The 23,707-nt window shown below is 41.7% G+C and overlaps 1 protein-coding gene across 8 annotated transcripts in view; it reads right to left on the bottom strand.

The window, feature by feature from the left end:
• The window catches only part of POU2AF1 (POU class 2 homeobox associating factor 1), a 137,537-nt gene that overhangs the window by 7,428 nt on the left and 106,402 nt on the right, over positions 1 to 23,707 (bottom strand). For 4 of the 8 annotated variants that reach the window (XM_039496691.1, XM_039496690.1, XM_039496692.1 and 1 more), the window contains 9 exons: positions 17,953 to 18,080; positions 16,785 to 16,827; positions 16,417 to 16,688; positions 14,571 to 14,842; positions 9,909 to 10,014; positions 9,334 to 9,480; positions 4,399 to 4,450; positions 2,926 to 3,095; positions 812 to 928 (listed from right to left, as the gene is read on the bottom strand). In XM_039496691.1, the coding sequence (XP_039352625.1) occupies positions 812 to 928; positions 2,926 to 3,095; positions 4,399 to 4,450; positions 9,334 to 9,480; positions 9,909 to 10,014; positions 14,571 to 14,842; positions 16,417 to 16,688; positions 16,785 to 16,827; positions 17,953 to 18,080 (1,307 nt within the window). Of the gene's footprint in view, positions 1 to 811; positions 929 to 2,925; positions 3,096 to 4,398; positions 4,451 to 9,333; positions 9,481 to 9,908; positions 10,015 to 12,078; positions 12,217 to 12,493; positions 14,843 to 16,416; positions 16,689 to 16,784; positions 16,828 to 17,952; positions 18,081 to 23,707 lie in introns of those variants that run through there. The other 4 variants (XM_039496694.1, XM_039496696.1, XM_039496697.1 and 1 more) reach the window with 4 other exon arrangements.

Genomic DNA, 23,707 nt, shown 5'->3' with positions numbered 1-23,707 from the left:
CCTCTTCCCTTTCCTTCTCTTTCTACTTCCTGACTTCTACTAACGCCCCTGTTCCTGCCACCCTATCTTACTCCCAATTTAAAAAAAAATAAAATAAAAGATGCAACAAAACACATAACTAACAAAACAGTGGCACTTCCTCCCCATCTTCCTCTGCTTGTATGTCCTATCCTCATCCCCAGACCCGTCACCTCTTTGTATGTTATAGCCTCATCCTCATACCATTCATCTGTTTTGTGTCATCTAGGCCCTGACTCTGAAAGTACTGAGGAATATGCTTAACATTCACCACATGGATAAACAACCTTGACTTCAATGGAATTTAAGCCTGTGCTTAAAATTAGGCATGTGCTTAAAAGCTTGTCTGACTAGGGCTGCTTTTCCTGAATCAGAGCCTTAGACTGTAGGCAGGGAATATCTCTCATCTTTGTTGATACAGCTCCTAGTACAAGGGGATTCCAAACCCAGTCTGGGTATGTGAGTGTTACAACATCAATACAAATTATGTTATTTTATTCATGGTCAAAATGTAAAGCTCCGTACTCTGTTTCTCACATTGACTTCCTGCATAATGCCTTCCAGAAAATATTACCTGTGATACGTTTTATAAATGGAAACAGGATACACACGTTCAAGGTAGCTTTGAAAAGTTGCACAGTCCATTGATTTCCTGTGTTTAGTTTGGATAGTTTGCCATATCTGCATGCAAAAATCTCTTCCTGTGAAATCCAATTGTTATATTGCTTTCCAATTGAACACCCCATGTGTTGTGGTTCATGCAAAGTAGGCACCAGCGCCAGCCCTAACTCACCTTACTGTTGACAAAGTCCTCAGACATGAAAGAATTGAGTTCTAAGAAGTACTTGAGCAGGAAGATGTTCCCATCCTGTACCGTGTAATGAAGTACTGTCTTGTTGCTTTTAACATCCTGTTAGAAAAACAACAACAAAGCGTTTGCAAAAGAGCTTAGCATGTTACATAAGTACACTGGAGAAGACTAAAGGCTAGCTCCTCAACTGGTGTAAATCAGCACTGACTTCCGGAGAATTATGCTGATACAGGATTTGGTCCTGAACATGCAACAATGAAGTAATTGTAGAATAAATTATCTGAAAGCCCCTAAATTCTCAGCCAGTATGCCACTGGCCAACATTTCATGATCATGTAGTTGAAAAAGGATGAGGCTCCATATTTCACTTGGTAATATAATGCCAACACATCTCTGCTCTAATCTTTGTGATATGAATTTAGTACTGCCATCCCAATCAACTTATATATACAAAAACGCCTTCCACAAAAGGGTCCTGTAAGAATTACCTCTATTACCCTGTAATAAGCCTTGTGTACCATGGGAGGAAGAGATGAATGCAGAGAGGAAACTTGAAGGACTGGGGAATCTCTCTCAAATAATAAAAATGATAATAATACCTATCTTTTATATATTAATTGAAATAGGGTTTATGTGAGGTTTAAGTGATGCAAAGATCTTGTGTTGGACTTTTGCACAGGAGTGAATTTTACTCTGCTTTGAGATTGTGAAAAGGAAGATGTTGTAGAAGTTTAATCCGTAAAATAATAGTAATGATAGAAGAAGAATGCAGCCTTCAAATGTGTGCCTTTTGCCATAGAATAATCTGGTTAGGAATACTTTAATTGTTTACGAAATACTGCACATGAAATAGCTGCATCACACACTGCATCACTCACTATGAAATCCGTGATACCGACTTGATTGGAAAAGTCAATCTTATTGCAATTACATCTCAACTTGTTGGTGACAGGGCATCTTACCACTATCTCAGTCTGCCCCACTTTTATTGCTATTTTTTTAAAGTTTTCAATGTGTGAACTAGAGTTTGTTGAAAAACAGGTTGTTGGCTCTGCAACAGTTTTGTTCCAGAATTTTTTCATTGAAATTTTTCTGCCAGTTCTCGCAGGAACATAATGTATAGAGTTTAACAACTAGAACAGACAGAAATGTGACATTCTAGAACTGGATTCCCGTTTTGGAGACATCCATCGGATTCCCTAGTGCTGCTGCTATATTACAGTGTGTGACGGGGCACACATGCCCCGCACTGGTACTGCGAGGGTTAGCTCTACTCTCTGGGCCAAGAAGGCTCTGCCTCAGAGGCCCCACTGGGCATGCTCCAGCTGGAGACTAGATATAAAAGGGAGCACCTTGGCTCATTCAGGGTGGACCGCTGAAGAGGGAGGACACATGTTGGAGCTCCAGCCTAGGAACCGCGGAAGCCCCAGACGGTGGAAGCCAGGGACGCTGAGACTCCGGAGGATGCCCAAGGAGTGTCAGAGCTGCTGGGAGCCGCATTGACCAAAGAGCCCAGAGACCCCAGGGACGCTGCATCAGGAACAAGGTAGGAAGTAGCTCAGGGGCACTAGTTATTGCACTGTGTAGGGTCAGCGTGTTTCAGGTGGATTCCCCACTGACGGGCATACTTGCCACTGACAGGGCCCTGAGCTGGGACCCGGTGAAGCAGGAAGGACCCAGGTTCCCCTACTTGGGCGTTAGACTCCCTCTCTCCCCAGGTGGCGGCCCTCTCCCCTAACCAGCAGTCAGGCCAAATAGTCCTACTGAAGAGGGCCATTATACAGACTCTGGCCATTGGGCTACGCAGCCCTGAGAGAGGGCAGTTAGACTGACTCTGGCCATTGGGCCATGAAGCCCTGCTGAACAGGGCAGCCCTATTGGCTCTGGCCGCTAGGCCACACAGCCCTGAGAGAGGGCAACCATATTGACTTTTACCCCTAGGCCAAGCTATTCCAAGACAAGGGATGGTTGTATAGACTCAGCCACGGGACTATCATTACCCCCACCCCGTCCCAAGAACGGACAGGGAGCACTTGCTCCGCGACACAGTGTAATCAGTAATTCAACCACAGAAAGCAACAATGTTCGCTCCTTACTCGGCTGTGGATGGAGGCTCCCATCTGTACCAGAAGGTGGATACATGATAGCACCTCCTCACTCTGGTACTGAAGTTCTTTTCTCTGTTCCTCGGTTAGTGTAAGGTGACATTGCTGCTCTCGGAACAGGGAATTATGGGACAGAACAGCACAGTGAAGTGGGGTATGGCCTAAAAAAAAAAGGAAATAAGGTTAAAATGGTTTCAATAAAGAGTTGATTTAAATAAAGGGGAAAATAAATAAATAGGACAACTTTGGCCCCTTTCACCCTGAGTGACTTCACAGTTATGACAAAAGAGGTTTCATCTCACACATATAGTCTGAGGTGCCCCAAAGACACACAGGCCTCAAGGGAGAGGGAAATCACAGAATGGGTCTCTAACACCGATTTTAAATGTTAGTTGCACCGGGAGCCAAAGTGAATCTTTACATATTGAGAAGAGTTAACTCCCTAAGTTGTTCTGGGAGAGCAGGTGGGTGAGGTGGTATCCGAGCTACAACAACACTGCAAACAACAATGTAAGGTGTTCCATTAAGTCAGGGCTCCCTCTTTTGTCTGTTTCATCTATGTGCAGCATCTTCTTTTAAACCTAGATTGTGAGCTCTAGACGTTTATACAGAGCCTAGCACACGGGGGCCTTGATCTGTGACTGGGGCCTTTTGGCATTACCGTTGTACAAAAATCCATCATCATCATCATCATCAGTCATTTGCACTAGCTCTGAATCTTTGCCTTACTTTCAGCTCTTTTTCCAACAGTTCCCTCTATTCTGAGAGAATTCCAGGAATATTTTTGTGTACAATTAACTCAAAGTAATGAATGGCAAATTGCTTGGGAATACATGAGATGTGATTAGAGACCATAAACCTTAGAACCCATTATATTGTATATTATACAGGATTTTGTTATCCATTATGGTCCCAGTTCAGGAAAACATCCCTATTCAGGCAGGGGACATAAGCATGTGCTTATCTTGAAGCATGTGTTTAAGTACGATTAAATTCTATAGCTTAAGTGCTTTCCTGAAACAGAGCCTATGACACCAACACTCTCCTTGATATTCTTGCACACCCAAAACTCATTGAATTCAAACATCTGGGCCCCAAATATCCATTATAATTATTATTTGCTGTGTTGTTGTAGCTGTGTTGGTCCCAGGAACTTCGAGACACAAGGTGGGTGAGGTAAAAGCTTTTTTTTGACCAGCCTCTGTTGGTGAGAGAGACAAGCTTTCAGGCTTACACAGAGCTCTTCTTCAGGTCAGAAGCATTTGAGCTTGTCTTTTTCTGACCTGAAGAAGAGCGTTGTGTAAGCCTGAAAGCTTCACTCTTTCACCAACAGTGGTTGGTCCAGTAAAAAATATTACCTCACCTGCCTCATCTCTCCATTATAATTATTATTCATTATTATAATGCCACCATAAAAATCTGCAAAACCAAAATGTGAAAGAGTTAAAACTCAAACTATCTTACCTTCAAAATCCTTCATTTCTAAATCATACGGGAAACCTAGTGACATAATAACCTAGAGTTGACAAAAGCACAGGAGAATTTAAATTCAGCAGAACGCTGTTTAAAGCAAAAACCAGTCAAAGCATCCATAAACATTTGTAACATTCCCAGAGCCAACGGATTGGCAAGAATTTCTGTTGATGGCAGAATACAGATGAATCCAATTATATGTTCATGCACTTAGCCTACGTATTGGAGTTCATGATTGTTTCAAACCTGTCAATTATTTTGTCCCAACTGTAAAACTATGGGTGGTCCTTTAATGCATCTTGTCTGGGAATGTTTTCAAGTATTAAAGGTGGCAGCAGTAGGAGAAATAACAGTATTGGGCACTTTTTCTGTTTCTTTATGATGGATAGAGAAGGCCTTTTTTTTTTTATGCAGGATAAGGGATTTTTTTTTCTGCTTGTTTTTTAATTGGTAATATCAGGAATGTTAAATCTTACCTGCTTTTGCTGGATGTCTGTTGGAGGATGCAGAATTGTGGATTGGGAGTTTTCTCAATCCTTAACTGAAGGGATACGGCAGGGGCTGAATCATTAACAAACATTTTTTTCCTTTTGTCGCATATAGGGTGTTTGTTTTTAAAAATATGTTTAATTCAAATAACTTTAGAGAGTAATAATTATAATAATAATCTGTACATCAGTAGGAACTAAAAGCTACAGGCAGAGATGCATAATGGGCTTAATCTTCAGGAAGAGAGATTTAGGCTAGATATTAGGAAAAGCTTTCTCACTATAAGGGCAGTTAAGCTCTGGAACAAGAGAGGTTGGGGAATCCCCATCACTGGAGCTTTTTAAGAACAGGTTAGACAAAAGCCTGTCAGGGATGGTTTAGGTTCACCTGGCCCTGCCACAATGCAGGGCAGTGCTGACCTGCCCAGCTCCCTTGCAGCCTCACATTTCTATGATTCTATGATAACGGAAAGAAAGTCCTTCCCCCAAAAGGCTTACAGTATAAAAGTCACTATTGGGCATGACTGAGTGACCAGTCACAATCACAAATCAGCTGGGTAAATGTCGTTTCCCCTCGGATATTGATGATATCACAATCCTACTGGATCATAGAATTTACCAGGAAAAACAGAGGGAAAAGTTTGAATTTCTAATGTAAAAAAACATGTAGAACACTTTTGCTCCCTTTAATAATAGCCAAGTTTACAGACCTTCTTTAATCCATCATAAAGAAGCAAAGAAGGGCATCAACTCATTTTTCCTCTTTGCCGGTTACCTTAACCATCACTTGAACTTTGGTCATTGATGTACTGAACTGTACTGCACAAAGGAAAGCTGAACTGTACTGTATATGAGAAATTCAGAGGCACTGGGCTCTGATATTGAACACGCCTGCTAGAGCGAAAAGCAGGATACCTATTGTTCAGTTTCAAACTATTCGTTCACTGAGCTGTGACTCTTATCCTGCACGAAACCTGTCTAGGTGGGTATGCCTATACCAGGGTTCAAACTCAGGCTCAAGCCTAACTCCCCTTCCATCAACACACAAATCGTGTTGACCCAGGGTCCCAGGACTCCATTGGGGTGGAGGATCCGAGCCTCAGTCAAGCTGGGATCCTGTTGCTTTGCAGTGTAGATGCAGCCCCCTGGGATTCATGCTCCAGGAGCCTGACAAAAGTAGTCCACCATCCCGTGGGATGGCCTTCTTTGTCCTCTGGACCTACGTTTTGTGGACAGTCAAGGTTTCCCACATTGCACCACGAACTAAGAGCTAAAGTGACCAGATTCTGGGAGCGCACTAGGAAGTCTGGGATATGGGTGGTTGGATTTGGGCCTGCATAATGCAGTGTAGATACCGGAGCCCCAGGCTGTATTACTAAAGACCCACTTAAACACTTAGAACAATTCTCAATATTAATTCTGTTGAGTTCTATTTTAACAGCTATAAATTTTAGTCAGTACATCTATGTCAATGATGGTCAAGTACTTCAGCCTACTTTCTTTAGCGCACTCTGCACTGGGTTAACAAACGATACAAACTCAGGACTCTTAACCCTTCCTGTAACGTGAACGCATGTGTATTTAGAACTATCTTAGAAACATATACATAACAAGCTGTCTCCACATATTATCATTTACAGCATAACTTCATTTCCTAAAGATCTGTTGACATTGGCAATGCTCATATTGTAAAATTTTCATGTGCAGCAATATGGCAGGCTGAAGCAAACATGCCTGCTTGTAGTATCTGGGGCAGTATGCAAATTAAACTAATAAAAGCAGTTAAGAATTTCTATGGAAATGAGCATTGTTTGGATTTAATGCAGAATGCAACATTTGAAAACATTCAGCTCTTTTTTCCCCAGATAGGGTGACTTAAAGTGATGCTTCATACAGGCTCTTCGTCTAAAATACTAGGAAGTATAACCTTTTCCCTACTTTTGTTGAATAACCTAATTTCCCCATAGTTTAGCATCTTAGCTGAGATTTTCAAATATAAATACGTGTATTGTGATGACTCATTCAGAACCCTTAACGTACAGGCTTGAGACACTAAGTCTTTGACTGAATTTGGCCCCAATTTCAGAGACACCTGGAATCAGTGCCAACTTGACATAACGTGAATGTGATTTATCCAGATAAAATATTGACAAATAGCTCTGCGTTTCCTCCTTATTAATCTCAGTTCATTAAGGGGGAGAAGAAAAGTTCAGAATTAAACCTTAAAAATTAAAGGATTTGCCTACACAGTTTGGGGAGCATAAATATATTTTGCAGCACTTATTTTAAGTGAAAAAGAAGTATTTCCATGAAAAAGGGTTCTGTAGCTTTGACAAGTGCCATACAAACATTCCCTTCCGCGGAATCCTCCCAGTCATATTCAGCATTTTATGAGGCTGAGTGAAAAGAATGTTGTCTTAAGCACTCTGTAAGTTACATATTAACTTCCTATTTATGAATTAACTTGGGGCTGTGTATAAGGCATGGTTAACCAGTGTTGAAATTCAAACGGACAGAACTAAGGTGATCCTGCTACATTCTTTCATTTACAATGCAGCGCTATCATTAGAGGAAAAGCCCTACCCTAATCCTATCATTGTGGGTGCCAGAACTTTGTCAGGGAAGCTGCCTACAGTGTCTGCTGGTATGAATAGAAAGCAAGGTAAAGGTTTCTTTAAAGTTTATTAGCAACTTTCCAGATTCCAACACACTCACCCATGTTGGGTAGTACCTTGCTCTGCGAGAAATCCCGATCAAGTCAATAGGATTTCTGGCAGAATAAAGCTAGGGTGACCGTATTTCCCAAAAGGAAAACAGGACACTCCCAGCCACTCGCCCGAGTCCCCTTCCCCCCACGTGAGGCTGTGGCTTGCTGGAACACTGCCTCCCCCCTCAGCCCCCTCTGCATGGCTAGCAACTCTGCTCGCCTCCCCCTTGCACATTCTTCCACAGTGCACCCCACTTTTTTGACAAAAGTGGGCATTTGTCCCTTATGTTCTTGCCAACTGATGGAGTCAGCAAGAGCAAACGTGACAAATGCCCACTTCTGCAAAAAAGAAAAAAAAGTCAGGCCGGCTGGGACAGGTCTTAAAAAAGGGACTGTCCCGGCCAACATGGGATATATGGTCACCCTAAATAAAGCACTATTCAGTGTGAGAAAGTGTATCAGAATCTGGCCATACAACGAGGCAGGCAGAAACACACAGGAAATCATGGCTTGGCAGGTGGCCCACCAAGTTTACTGCTATCGTTAACAGAAGAGATATTCAACGGCACAAAGGGCAGTCAGGTGCCATTGACTTTCAGTAAAAACCAGAGGAGCAAGGGAGCTGATCAAACTGATGGCAATGGAGCTATGACAATTTACGCCAGCTGAGGGTCTGCCATGAAAGCCTACTTCCTCTTTGTGCCTTTGAAAATCCACATCAATAGCTCTTGTCTCTATTTATCATTTTAAAAATATATCTGATTTTGCAAACTGGGTAGGGAGCTAGTCTATGTATCCAGGGACCAAATTCTGCTCTCATTCACAAGGATATAAATCTGGAGTAACTCCGCTCTGATTTCAGTGGTGTTACTCCAGATTTACACCTGTGTAAATGAAAGCGTAATTTGACCTGATGTGCTCCTATCATTGTTACCTTCTCCCTCCCTGTGACTCCTTCTGTTTGCTACACCCACTTGTTCCATGATGTCTCTTCAGACTGCAAACTCTTCAGGGCAGGAGCTGTCTCTTAGTGTGTTTGTACAGCGCCTAGCACAATAAGGCTCAGATCTGACTGGAGCCCCAGGCACTACTGCAATGCAAATAACAAACAATAACAACAATAATATGCCTAGATTTCCTCTACCAGGTTTGGAGCTAGCATCCACAACACGAGTAGCAGCAAGACAGTGACATGATACAGCCATCTTCTTTCAAGTGAAGGGCTGACATATTAGGTGCAAGTGGCAAAAAAGACTCCTAATAAAGGACTGGAAAGAATGAAATCAAGCCAAAAGATTTGTACTTAAGGATATATTTACTTCTGAGATGGTCATTTTAGAAACACATCTCTCAATCGATTGTTACATTCATGGCATACAAACAGAGAAGTTAGATAAAAATAAAACACTCTTTCTGGAAGGTTGCAGTGTAACACTATTTCTTACAATCCAGAACCTTCACAAGATGAGAACCAAAAACAGAGAGAGACAATGCAGGCTGCTCTGTAAGGCACAGAGGCCCAACTCACACAGCTTGCTCTAGACTGGCTCTTTGCAGACTGACTGCTGCTCGACCCAGATTGCATATTTCATTACAGAGCCCCTTAGCCTGCAAGCCAGGAAACCATTGAGAACTGAAATTGTAGCATGGTTTTCAATACACCGTCCCAAATACTGTGATTTCTTTGCACTTCTATATTGCTTGCAATTAAAATAAGGAAGCTGTTCCTACCTGAATGACTTGTGCGTATCCATACGTTGCCGCGAGGTGTAAAGCGGATTGCCCTTTATCGTCCACAGCATTGACATCAGCCCCTGTCAGTATCAAATCATAGACTATGGCTGGTTGTCTGGCAGCTACAGCAACCAACAGGGGAGTCTGAAAATAGCAGTAAAACAAATACAGTACAAGACTCCAGCAACAGCAAAACTAATAAAAAAGAAAAGGCTGTGGAGGGAGGAAGGGGGGAAGAAGGAGTCCGTGCAGGACCCATGGGATGACTGCCCAAGGATGCTCCTGATAGAGAGGCATGGAGTTCTTGTCATTAGCAGTGTTATGAGAAACACAGTGCTCCCTTCTGAGCATAGAAAGAGACAGAAACATGCCTGGATAAGGCCCTTTCATGAGACAGTGACATAAATCCTGTACTTGTCTCCAGGATGAAATTCACCCTTGTTCCGAAGGCTTATGGCTCATGTATGGGAGATGTGTTTTTCAGTGGGAATGAAGTGATGCTCAGGCTGAGTGCTGGCACAGCAATTAAATGCTGCAGTTCTGGTTTGAGCAGGGTACAGTGTCTGCATTACCTTTCCTCTGTGCTCCTTGGCATCTAGTCTTCGCAGCTCTCTCATACGCTCTGCGGCTGCCAGGGTGTATTCCCTCATACCTTTAGCTGCATAAATATGTAGAATTCTAAGACAGTAAATAAAGACACTGATCACTGCCTATCCATGAATTATCCTGGAGATTAATTAACAGTTTTACAGCACAGCACTATCTGGTCTGTGGTTTTATACTGTGGGTGCTGGACTCTACAGTAAGGGCATATGGTGTGCACCGAGGAGCCATTTAAAGGTCTGATCTTGAAAACAGACATAGTGCTTGCTTCTATGAGTTCAACCTATTGATTTCAGTAGCATGCAGTTTTACTCAATTCTTGCACAGCCCAGTTACAGGCTTTCTTTCGGATGAATGCATTCTACCGGGCCTGAGATTCATCCCTGTGCACTGGGCAGTTCTTAAGTCCGTCTTAATAGAACCACAATGTTATACTTGCAGTGGTCCAGTAATATTACAGAATTACATTATCCCATCTATATGCAGTGGACACATGGGTAATACCTGTGCATCAAAAGTAACAAAGATCCTCTTTTAAATGATTTCATCTCTAGGATAAATCCAGAATTTCTTGTCAAAGTGGCTCTACATGTTTTTCGAAGCTAGTGGCTTGAAGGAAAGACCGTTATGTTGATTCTATTAAATCCACAGGACAATCCAGTTATAAAATAACAGCAGAAATATTCCTTACAGATTAGGGTTCGTTGGAGCTGAGGTCTCTAATGATGGGGGAAATTCTACACCAGGGGTCAGCAACCTCTGGCACGCGGTTCGCCAGGAATGTGCTGGCCACGACTTCCCACCACCCCCATTGGCCTGGGACGGCGAACTGCGACCAGTGGGAGCCGCGATCGGCCGAACCTGCCAATACGGCAGGTAAACAAACTGGCCCGGCCCACCAGGGGCTCTCCCTGGCGAGTCGCGTGCCAGAGGTTGCCGACCCCTGTTCTACACCTAGGCTGCGCATACTTCTGCAGTTTGGATGAAATTCCCCTCTGAAGAGGGCTAGCACAAACCTATGCATCACTTAAGTCCCACCCCTTCAACTCTGCTTTGAGGTCATCAAGTGGGATTTAAGCTGTACATAATTTTGTGCTGGCCCTGTGTGCAGGGGGGAATTTTACCCTGTAAGCATTAGTACTGTGATGTCAGTCAGCTGGGCATCCGTCTCCTTATTGTTCTATATTTTTCATTTAGAATAATATAATGATGGACAAATGCTTGTTTTCTTAGACAACTCTGTTCTGTCCTATGTAATGGCCACAAATGTATTGCCTTAGGGTCACAGTCTGCATTCTAGAAAACATGTACAATGTTAACTGGGCATCTGATTTCCAGCCGGCCTTGGTATTAAGTGCAGCCCCACTCACCCTGGCCTTCTGTCTAGATTATTTCTGCCAAAATAAGGACAAATGTGCATGGAATGAAGCTTTGTGGGACCTGGGCCATGTTAGGCAGTATCTAAGCTAAAGCAGGTGGACCACACCCCCGGACATAAAGAGAAAACTATATAAAAGGTGCTGACACATGAATTAACACAATACCTAGGTGAGTTAGAGTTCCTGTTAGCTTGGCCAAAGGAATAAAAAAACATACAGCTGCTTTCTGAAATGCTGAGGCACAGCTGTGGAAACAAACCAGCATCCAAAGTGCAGGCAGATAGGTAGGAGCAAATTCTCTGCTGATATAAGTGGATACAGCTCCTCTGGCTTCTGGGACTTCAGCCATTTACAGGGGCAGCTCCAGGCCCCAGCACGCCAAGCGCGTGCTTGGGGCGGCATGCCGCGGGGGGCGCTCTGCCAGTCACCGGGAGGGTGGCATCCCGCGGCTCTGGTGGACCTCCCGCAGGTGTGCCTACGGAGGGTCTGCTGGTCCCGCGGCTCCACCGAAGCCTGCGGGAGGTCCACCGGAGCCGCGGGACCGGGGACCGGCAGAGCGCCCCGCGCAGCATGCCGCCGTGCTTGGGGCAGCGAAATGTCTAGAGCCGCTCTGGCCATTTATACCAGCAGAGAATTTGATCCAGAGAGCATGATCATGGATATCTTTACTACCTTTCCTGGGAGGTGATGTGATCTACTAGATATGGCACTGGACTGGGAGTCAGGAGATCTCAATTCTATTCCTGGCTCTGCCACTGACCTGATCTGTGACCTTGGCCAAGTCACTCTGGCTTGTCTACTCAGACTGTAAGCTCTTCAGGGTAGGGATTGTCTCCTAGCATGTGTTTGTGCAGTGTCTAGCACAATGTGTCCCCACTCTCAATTGAAGCCTCTCTAGGCCCTACTGTAACACAAATAAATAATAACATGACCACAGGACCAGTTGCATAAGTAAGGATTACTTGAGTGGGGAAGGTTTTGAGCCCATATTTGGCTCATGAGAGTCTCTTTTAGCATACATTAAATCAACACAAAGCCATGTAATTAATCGCTGGTTATAGTCTTGTAACTGTGCTATCAAACTAACATTATTGACTTCCAAGCCAGTATGTTTATATTGTGTCAAATGCCATGGGATACCTCTCTGAGCATGAAAAAAACACTCTAGGCATATGAAAGTTACTGTAGATCTTTATTGAAAATTGTTTTTTTTTTAATCTAACAGAACAACCCAGAAAGAAATCCATAGACATCACATCATCACTTTATATACAACTGGGAGATTTTACATACAGTAAAATGAAAAAAAAAGTTTCAAATAAATCTTGGCAAACACGGGCCTGATTCACAACTGCACCACCCCAGTGTTATGCTGGTATCACTATATTACCAGCATAAAACTGGAGTAACACAGTGGTAGATCAAGCCTCATCTAAATAATTTCTTTGCTGGGTTTTTCTGCAAATTTAAGCCACTAATACTAGTCAGTCTAAGCTACTGCAGTTTTCAGTATGACCATTTGCATGATCTGTTGTTTAAATCCTTTAGATTTGTCAATAGTGAAACCTGCTTTGAAAGTCTTATAGACACTGGACCCGATTTTGCAGTCTTTACTCAGGCAAAAACTGTAAAGTTATTTGGAATATTGCCTGGGTAAAAGGAGGAGTAGTGAGCACCAATTAGTTAACCGATGCAAGGTAACAACGCTTTGAATAAATTCATTCCAAAACTACTTCTAAATGTTACAATCATCTAAGGCTCCTGGGCTTTATGAAGCAGAAAAACCCAGAGAAATTGTGTTCATCATCTAGGAGTCCCTTGTGCATTAAGAAAACAGTTAACAAATGTTAAAAATGGATATGTCCTCACGCAAATACCTTTGTCTGTGGCATGATGCCATGGAACACAGTAGTGATATTTACAATAGCTGTAGAAGGGGCAGTATATGCTATTCATTTGCCAGTGAAGAAAAACAAAATGCAATAATTATGCTGCATATGCGTGTGACTCTAAAAGACCAGAATACAGAGAAACTTTCATTGTCGATAAGGTACGTTAAAGGTCTCTAATTTGACATGGCCTGTCTCCAATTTTAGGATTGTTTATCATCGTTGTAAACTGAACTAAGGCCCAAGAACAAGAGAATGAATGACAGTGCGGCCAGTATTGCCACATACCCATCCTAATTTTGGAAGGCCCAGTCTTCTCAACGATCTCCTGACATAGGGCCATATCTTGCAATCCCATTGGGACCAGGTTCTGTCTCAGTGCAATACACAACATCAGGAGGCAGCCATAAAATATGACTCTACCAGTTTTAAAGGGGAACATTTCACAAACTGACTGCTGAAAATGCATCAGTCCAATTGCCCCTCTCATTGAGCTAGAGCTCTGCATGAGGACAAATCTGTACATTTTGCAAGAATGATCAGTAAAATGAAATTAAGAAGCAACTGTACAATTCTTTGCCTAAGTAATTTTGTGTTCCTCTGTGGCTGGTGACCTCTTTTCACACTAGCACATATCTCACCAGTTCTGTTTACATTACTGGTCTTCAGACTGGCTAACAATTGGTGCTACCACAGGAGTAAAAATATTCATAATCATACAATGAAATTTTTCAAGGGTGTTATCAATTAAAGGACCATCTCATTTCAGGCCCCACACTTAAACTGGCCTTTTCCAAAAAGATTTATTAAGCACAGGTATTGGGGTAGTTTCCTCTGTCTGAACAAAGCAAAGATATAGTTGTGTGACCGTTACACATAGCTCAATAAAATATGGCTTGTAAAGTAAATCCTCGAAGACATCCTTAAGATACGTGTACCCAAATGCTACAGTCAGACACTACAGGGTTAGCAAACATGTTACTAAAAACCCATGTCAGTTTGAGCCCATGTTCCACATATGAGGGTGAAATTTATTCCTTGCAGAGGGCCAGCACAAGAACTATGCACTGAAAAATTTCCACTAGGAAGGACTAAAAGCGACTTTAGCAGTACATGAGTCTCATGCTAGTCCTGTGTGCATAGGTAAATTTCATCCTGAGTGCAAATCTCATATTCGGGGAACATTAGTGGTGGTTGACAACAAAAATCTTAAGAAAATAAATAGCCCAAGCCTGTTTTTCTTGTGCACTCAAAACTCTCATTGATTTCACTTGGCGTTTTGGATGAACAAGAAATGTAGGATCAGGCCCAATATACATTACTTTAAAGCCCTTCAACAGAGAGAGTGTGATTTAAAACATACGTATCATTGTCTTCATCTTCTAGAAGTAGCTTTTCAATGGGCAGAGTGCTGATCACTCTTCTTGCATCCTCAAGTTCCTGTGGGGCTGGCTCTGGAATTGAAATGGGAAGTGGAACAAACTGTGGCCCAGGAAGCGAGGATGAAGCCGGCTGATACTGCAGGGTAGATGCTGGTAATGCAGAAATGGGCTGAGCCCATGGGAAATAGGTAAGAGGGGATTGCTGGTCTGTCACCTCCAGCTGCGGCATAACAGCTGGAGTGGTGCTTCTTGGCTGTTAAGTACAAAGATATCAGAATAAGGATACTCACTATCACAGTTAAAACATCCTTTCCTGGCTCCATAAAGTTTCATGTTCAGTATGAAAATTTTCACAAGCTCACCAGAAAGAGGGATGCAACTTGGTTAAAAACCCAGCTGCCAGCAAGCCAGCAAGTACAATCTCAAAGTTTTTGCAGTGGTAAATATACTTGTACATATCACATTCCCATCACCTTTCCAGTCTCCCTCCTGCCTTCACTTTTGTAAGCATGCAAGGCATCCTTTCAACATTATTATAAATTATATTTTGGACCTGTTACCATAGAATCGTAGAATATCAGGGCTGGAAGGGACCTCTGGAGGTCATCTAGTCCAACCCCCTGCTCAAAGCAGGACCAATCCCCAACTAAATCATCCCAGCCAGGGCTTTGTCAAGACTTATCCGTGGCTCTCTGATAATGTGTCAGGGTAAGCTGACATGATGCTGAACATGTCCTTGTCTACACTGACCACCAGTCACTGATGGTCAGCCTCATGTCAGCTAAATCAAGGTCATGTTTAAACACCAAAAGATTTCCCAGTGAAAACAAGTTCCCTGGAGGCCTTATTTAAAAAACCCCAAACCACCCTCTTACTGAAAAAAACTGTATTGAAATAAACTCAGAAACAGCATCTGAAACACTCAGATTCGCAAGTGCAGCTTGTCCAAACTAGCTGTTTGTCCAAACAACAGAGCCTATTGTATATTTGATATCTGATATTCTGCGCATCTAGACAGAAGATTATAATTTATGATCCACTTTAATTGAAACTTCATGAGCACCATGAATCAAAGCTGTAGGATTCCTTGTTAAGTTGGAGCTGATGGCAACATGACTTTATTGCTCTGCATTATTTTTCCTGAGCTGCAGACAATAGTCTCCTAAGATAAAATCTGCCCATTGGCCTGATCCAGCTTTCACTGAAGTCTATGGCAGTCTTACCACTGACTTCAATGGGAGCTGGAGAGGGTCTCATGAGAACAATGCAGAATGGTTCATGAGTTAATTAGGTGGTGAGTGCTGGAGGGTTTGAGAGAGCATGGAACAGGCAAGCTTTGTTAAGAAGATTGGATTCACTCCGACTTCAATATAGTCAAATCTTTTAGTCCCTCTCAAACTACAGTGATTCTCAGAACAATCCCCCTAACTTCCAGGCCCAAGCAGAGAATAAATCAGGCCATCACATTAGACAGTTAGGTTACTAACAGAAATTTGTAGCTCACGTAAAAAACCATACAAGAGACCCACACCAAGAAGAGACAGTTGCGTGACCATTATAGAGAGGGTCACTAAGGCATGTTTCTCTACTCAATCTCACTTATCAGGACTGTTCTCCTTGCAGATGCAATTATGGTAGAGGAAACTACTTCTGATTTTTCAGCATCACTTGTATAACGTTTTACTGCGGACATCATCCTTGACAATATAATGTGAGGCTGGGATGTCAGGCAATAGACAGTATAAAGATACATTTAAATACATGTGGCTTCTCATAGCTCCTACTGGAAAGCAGATTTGCCTTCATTTCTAGGTATCTTTAGCTTACCGCAAAATTGGTGATCAGCGGCTGGGATGCGTAAGTCAGAACTGAAGAGGGTCCAACAAGTGTATAACTGGGACACATAGGCTGAACATACATGTCTGCTGTATATGGACAGCTGACTGCTTCATGTGACATATAATCTGGGTAAGTTGTCCACTGGGTTAAGGGCTGGAGGGTAGCAGGAGAAGGCTGAGAGAGCCAACCAGAACATAATGCCCCTTCATCAGTAACTGGCAATGAAGAGGCAGTAACATCCATATCAATGCAAGGCTGGCCTGCAAAATAAGAAGAGAATTGTACCAAATGTCAGCCGAAGCATGGGCTGAAACCGAGCTGATGAACAAATGAAAATAAATGTTTGGAAGCATTACCAATTGGGGAATAGGACGGAAGTGGCTGATGGGGCAAAACCACCTAGAGAACAAAGAAGAATATTCAGATATCAGTTATTCCTGAAAGATTTAAACTCAACGTATCTCAAGAAACTCTTGCTCAGAGCTGAAGTAGCAATAAATATATTATCATCCATTGCCTCTTAGACTTTGCTTGGTTGAAGGTACCATGTGCCTGTGTTATACAGGTATGAGAGCAGTTATTGAAAACTATTTCAGGGTGAAATTCACCCCTCTGCAGTGGGTCAGCACAAGATCCATGCTCCACTGAAGCTGAAGTGGGATTTAAATGATACATGAGACCTTGTGTGGCTCCACTGCTCAGAGTGAATTTCATTGTTAGTGAAGATACAGTCAAACTGCATCCCTCCAGGAGTTTAAATATCAGAATAAATGGACCTAGCCTAAGTATAGGAAATGAGGGGCCAGAGAGGTCTTTTCTGTAGGAAATGAGGGGACAGATTCGGTAGCTTTTAAGGTTGCTTTGCATGTTTTGTCTGGAACAGTATATACACAACAGGTTACCTGTATAACAGAGAGTTTTCAGCACACTACAAAACAGGAAATTAGACTCTATGGGGAAATAGCTCTGCAAAGTTTTAGTGGATTTTTAAGAACTAGAGATTTCTGTATCCCAGATGATACAAAGTACATCTGCATAAGGCAACTATCCTGAATCCTGTGATTTATTTTGCTGATTTTGGTATTTTAAGATGGGATTTTCAAAGAATCCTAAAGGAGATAGGTGCCCAAATCCCGCTGAAAGCCAATGGGAGTTGGACACCTAACTCTCTCCTTTGATAACTTCAGCATTGCTGAGTTTCATGGTCTTGAATGAGCCGATTATGCTAGTGTAACCTGCTGTCTTGATAAATGAGCACTAGAAAGATACGTGATCTAAGCACTGGACTGAGCAGCACTCTTCTAAGTTTTAGTCCTGGTTCTGAAACTGAACTCATTTGTGGCCTTGAGCAAGTCACTTAACTTCTCTGCCTCCTTTTGTACCTGTCTAAGGGCTTGATCTTGCAAGATACTGAGTTCTTTCAACTTCCATTAAAATCGATGGGAGCACATGATGGAGACAGGCTGGGTGCCTATTCAGTCAGAAAGGAAGAGCTTTCCTTGTGCATTCTGTGTTTTTTCTTACCGTTGTCGCTGCAGCTGCATTAACACTATGAATGTTCCCACGTTTCCTCTTCAGTAGCTCTTTCACTGGTTCTTTGACACGGACACCTTGATAGGGTCGTGGCTGCTGCTGATGCTCTGAAGCAGAAGCTGAGAAATATAGTTTGGTGACATTTATTTTCCTTCACCCCCATACCAGTGCAAGGCCATAATTGCCATCTAGGAAAATCCTTTCTTTGCAGATTGCCCTGTCAATATGACTCTCTTTGCCTCCTAGAACAGGTTCTCCTGTGCTCAGAGTTAATGCTGCTCCTTGAAACTAGAGAAGTGCAGACTGCCTCCAGACTTGTGTTCCTTATGTATCATACACATCACGCTGGCAATGCATTCATTCTCCAGCAACTCATGGAACAGAAGCCTTGGGATTGCTCCTCAGTATAGCATCAGGGCAAGCTAAAATGAAATGAGCAGGTCTGCATGCAGAACACCCATTTGGCTACAATCACCTGCAGAGATGCCAGAGGACTGGGCCCAATATTTGTACAGTTTAAAGAAAATTATTTTAAAAATATATGTATGAAAAACATAGGCAGAATACTGCAGACTTGGCAGTAAAGCCAGACCCAGCTATTACCCCCTCGCCCTCCAAAACAAAACCTCCACCCCCTTGCCCCAAGACTAGGATTGTTAGTAATCTGAGCAGTCTGGTGTGTTAAATCAGATTCACCGTATAGTGAACAGATTCTATTAAATACATAAACTGCGATATCAGTCCACTCATATTTAAAGCCAGTGAGGACATGGTTACTCATGAGAAGTGACCACCATCATATAGTACAATATGCCCTACCTTAAATATCAACAATTTTTGCAGAATTATGCTGTGTTCATTAAGGGTATGGACATTAGCAAAACTCTGGCACTATTTCTTTTTCATATACATAGGCACACACATATAAACAAACAATGAGAAAGTAGCAACAGAGTTCTAGGCATTTTACAGACAGGTCTGAAGACAAAGCCCCTGCCCTGAAGAGTTTACAGTCTAAGTAGATAAAATACAAACACAGGAATGGAATGGCAAGTAACAAAAAGCTGTGATTCATAAAATGATCTATAAATCTCATGTAATAAAAGACTGGACCCTTAACTATGATCTACTTTTCTCATAATCTGAAATATTGGTTTCTTCAGGTACCTAGTGGGTATAGCATGCAAAAGATGGTTTATTTTACTGCTGCTCCTCTCACTTGCATTATGCTTACACAGGTTTAATCCCATTGACTGCAAGGGAGCTATTTCAGAGAAAGTGCGAGAGAGGAATCAGGCCCACCGTGTTCAACTTTCAAAAAGATTTGGGTCTCATGGTGGATAACCACTGAACAGGATCTCCCACTGTAAGACTGTGGCCAAAAGGGCTAATGCAATCCTGGGATGCATAAACAGGGGAATCTCAAACGAGAGTAAAAAGGTTATTTTACCTCTGTATTTGGCACTGGTGCGACTGCCGCTGGAATGCTATGTCCTGTTCTGGTGCCCAACATTGAAGAAGCATGAGAAATTGGAGAAAGCTCAGAGAAGAGCTATGAGAATGATTACAAGATTAGAAAACCTGCCTTATAGTAATAGACTCAAGGAGACCTATCTATTTCGTTTAACAAGAGAAGGTTAAGGGTGACTTGATTACAAAGTACCCACACAGGGAACAAGTCTTTAATAATGGGCTCTTCAATGTACCAGAGAAAGGTATAACATGATCCAATGGCTGGAAACTCAAGCTAGACACATTTAGGTTGGAAATAAAAGGTGTAGGTTTTTAATGGTGAGAATAATTAACCACTGGAACAATTTGCCTAGGGTTGTGGTATATTCTCCATGACTGACCATTTTTAGATCAAGATTGGATGTTTTTCTGAAAGATATGGAATTATGCTGGGGAAGTTCTATGGCCTATGTCATACAGGAGGTCAGATGATCATAATGGTCCTTTCTGGCCTTTGAATCTATGAAAATATACAATAGGCATAATCTACATGATTCCAGGAATGTCACTCTGCGTCACTCTGAAGTCTAGAACAGGGGTTCTCAAACTGTGGGTCATGACCCCAAAGTGGGTCATGACCCCATTTTAATGGGGTCACCACAGCTGGTGTTAGACTTGCTGGGTTCCAGGGCCGAAGCCCGAGCCCCACCATGCAGGGCCAAAGCTTCAGCCCTGGGCGGGTGGGCTAAACTTACATGGACCCTGCCCAGGGCAGAAGCTCTGGGGCAGCTTCGCCTGCCACCCACCCAGAAGTGAGTCACAGTGCTGTTTGAGAACTCCTGGCCTGGAACATCTGTTGAGTCAGCATGGAGCAGTGGAAAGAGCTACAAGTATGATAAAGAGCTCTTTTTGTTCAGAATATCACCAGGTTGGATCATCCCTGGGTTTCACAGTCTGTTTCTTTCCACTTTTTTAAGTTCTCAGCCATTTTGACTTTGTGAATTACACCCATGCGGTGTACAGCCATAGGAAGACATGTATCTAAGCCATACTAAGAGCCTCAGGTCACTGTAGTAACAGGATGAACACAAGCAATCACTACTCTCACTCTGCAGCTAATTTACATGCACAATTTCATTGACTGTATGAAGGAGACTGCACAGATGGTGGATTATTGGGCCCAAAAGGCTTGCCCATGCGCTCAGCTGTTGTTCGCACAAATCAACACAAATCTTTCAGCACCCCCCCACCGGACACAAATCAACACAACCAGACGCATAACCATACAACCAACACACACCATATCACCAAGCCCACATAGCCCCTCCCAGCAGCACACAACTCTTCCAGCACAACACAACCATCTGCACCATATCCCCCCAAATCACTCTGAACCTAGAATGTCTGTTGAGACAGTGTGAAGTGATGGAAATAACTACAAGTATGGTTGAGATCTCTTTTGTTTTAGAATATCACCACATTCAGTCATCACTGGGATTTTGCAAATTTTAAAGTTTGCAGCTGTTTTCAGCTTTTTACATCCATGACTTTACAAATTAGATGGCTTTTAGCTACTAGTATCCTATTATATATCTCATTTATATCTATATAATCTATATCTATCTATTAAACAATAAAATTCCTATTTTATATAGAACTATATAGGCTATAACTAGATTATAACTATAATTTTATTGCTTATCTAATAGATAGATATAGATTATAGTTATAATCTAGTTATAGCCTATATAGTTCTATATATAGATATAGCCAAAATATAGAATAGGAATATGTTATACCTATTGTTGCATATACACTGCAAACACAGGCCCCAATTCAGGAAAGCATCCCAGTTCAGAAACACATTTAAACAAATTCTTCAGTGGAAGCATATGCTTAAGTGCTATCCTGCATCGGGGTCACATTCAGTTCTAAATCAAGTTTTGTGTATTGCCTTCCAAGGAGGTTTAAAAATTGGTTAGCAGGAGCATGAGATATGGCAGGTTACTGGTTCCACAATTCATTTACTTTAACAGTGTTTTTCTTTTGAACGTTCCCGCTTCTCAATACACTCCTTTGATTTTTCTTGCTTTGCAGCCAATTATCATAGTGACAGATCCCAGGGCTTAAGCCAATAAACTCCTAAGATCCACTTTGAAAAGCAAAGCTGGCAGCCAGCTAAAATGCCTATCATAAAAGTCTTTTGTGACATTTTGAGTCAGAGGGAAGTACAATACTTCAGTAGCTGATATTATTGAGCCTTATCTTACATGAAGTATCCGGGGCAATTAGTGGCAGAAGGAGACTGTGGTGTATCAAAGCTCAGAAAGCTCTGATGTTATAAAACCATTGATATCAACACTTTAGCTGCCATACTTTCACTGAACTTTGATTTGTAAATATACCAGCTGATAAATTCCCATTTCTAACGAATCTGGCTGGCCCTTCTATTCATTAAGTATAACTAAATATTTCTTGAAACCATATAAAATATTGAAGTTAAAATATAATTAAACTTAGAGATCATTTATTTAGAGATACAACAAATTCTTCATATGATAAAACAAAATGTTCATTATACTTCTATTCATCTCTTCTATATACAAATGGATATAATATTTGGATATTTTAATTCATGAGTGCTAGAGAATTTTAAAACATAGATCTACGCTAGATCAGCAGACTCAATGTCTACATAGGCTATTCATCATTCTTACATTTTTAAGCCATTAAAATGGTTCAGCGGTTACAGACATTTTAAATGTTTTTAATACGTTTCCTCCCCCCATGCACACACACACATTGAGATCCTCAAGTGATGCTAAGATATTCATTGTAAATGAACTTCTCCCCATCTAGAGGGCCAGCAAGAGATCTCTGTACTACTTAAACTCTGAAAATAAGGCTTAAATGGGGACTTAAGTAATGTATAATGTATAAGCCTTGTGTAGGTCCTCATCCAGAAAATGACATTAGTGGAGCCCACCCTTGGGTGTCCTAGTGAATCTATGCATGATTTACTTTCTTGAAAACTGCTGTAATTGGATAGTTGTATCAAGAGTGTCTAGCTATCAGTTGCTTACAAGTAAAAAAAACAAACAATAGGTGGTGAAAACTTGATTTGCTCTAAGGTCTCACATCCATTAAAAGATAATATCACATCATAAACCCCGTCAAAATACGATTATATTTTTGCTTATCCAAAATAAATAACATTTTAATTTATATTTCTCTTAACCCGTTGCTTCCTTTGGACACCATGTTGTGAATAAGTATGTGTTTCACTATATGGCTATGGGTATGGGTCCAGGGTCAGAGTCTCAGCTCAAGTTCTGAAGCGTCCTTGAATTCAAAGGAATTATACCAATTTACACCTGCTAAGAATCTTGTGCCTCTAATAAATTTAACTGTATTTCCCTCAGTGGTTTGAGCATTGGCCTGCTAAACCCAGGGTTGTGAATTCAATCCTTGAGGGGGCCATTTAGGGATCGGGGGCAAACAAACAAACAAAAAAACCTGTCAGGGACAAGTACTTGGTCCTGCTAGTGAAGGCAGGGGACTGGACTCAATGACCTTTCAAGGTCCCTTCCAATTCTATGAGATGGGTATATCTCCATATATTACTATTATTACCCTATTAGTCCTAAGGAGAATCAAAAAAGCCCAGATTCTAGCTGGTGCAAATTGCTCTAGCTGCACTGACTTGAATGGATCCACTGTATTGTAATAAATCTTGCAAAGCTTGACAATAAGATAATGCATATTATGGATCCATGGCAGCAGGTGCTTTTAAATTTCAAAATATAGCAACTTTTTCAATGATTTAGCTTTTGTAAAGCTACCTAAATAAAGGCATTGCAAGTTAATGCCAAGCAATATTTTTTTAAATATCTAAGCTTGTTGTAGAAACATATTCAAGCCTTACTCATGTCTCTTGTTTACCCTCCTGTAAGTTATTAATGTCTTACCTTTTTTTTTAAGGAAATCTAATCCAACTGTTGCATTTCAGTGTGAATATTAATTGACTAGTTATAAACCACTTAATCATGGAATGCTGAAAGGCCCTTACAAATAGTGGTGGTACCAGACACGACTATAAACATGTGTTTAAAATGTTCTCTTCATTCTTAACTGGAGACTAAGACCCAAATTCTGATCTCATTTACATCAGTTTACTACTGGTGTAAATGCAACCACTCCCTGATTTCAACTGGCATAACTGAGAAGAGACTCAGACTGTAATTTTCTGAGCTTTATTATTCTTAGTGCTAATGAAAGTGCCTAGGATTCCCAC

The sequence above is a fragment of the Mauremys reevesii genome, linkage group 12 (genome assembly GCF_016161935.1).
Source record: "Mauremys reevesii isolate NIE-2019 linkage group 12, ASM1616193v1, whole genome shotgun sequence".
NCBI lineage: Eukaryota > Metazoa > Chordata > Testudines > Geoemydidae > Mauremys > Mauremys reevesii.
This window is presented reverse-complemented; position numbering and strand designations above follow the sequence as displayed.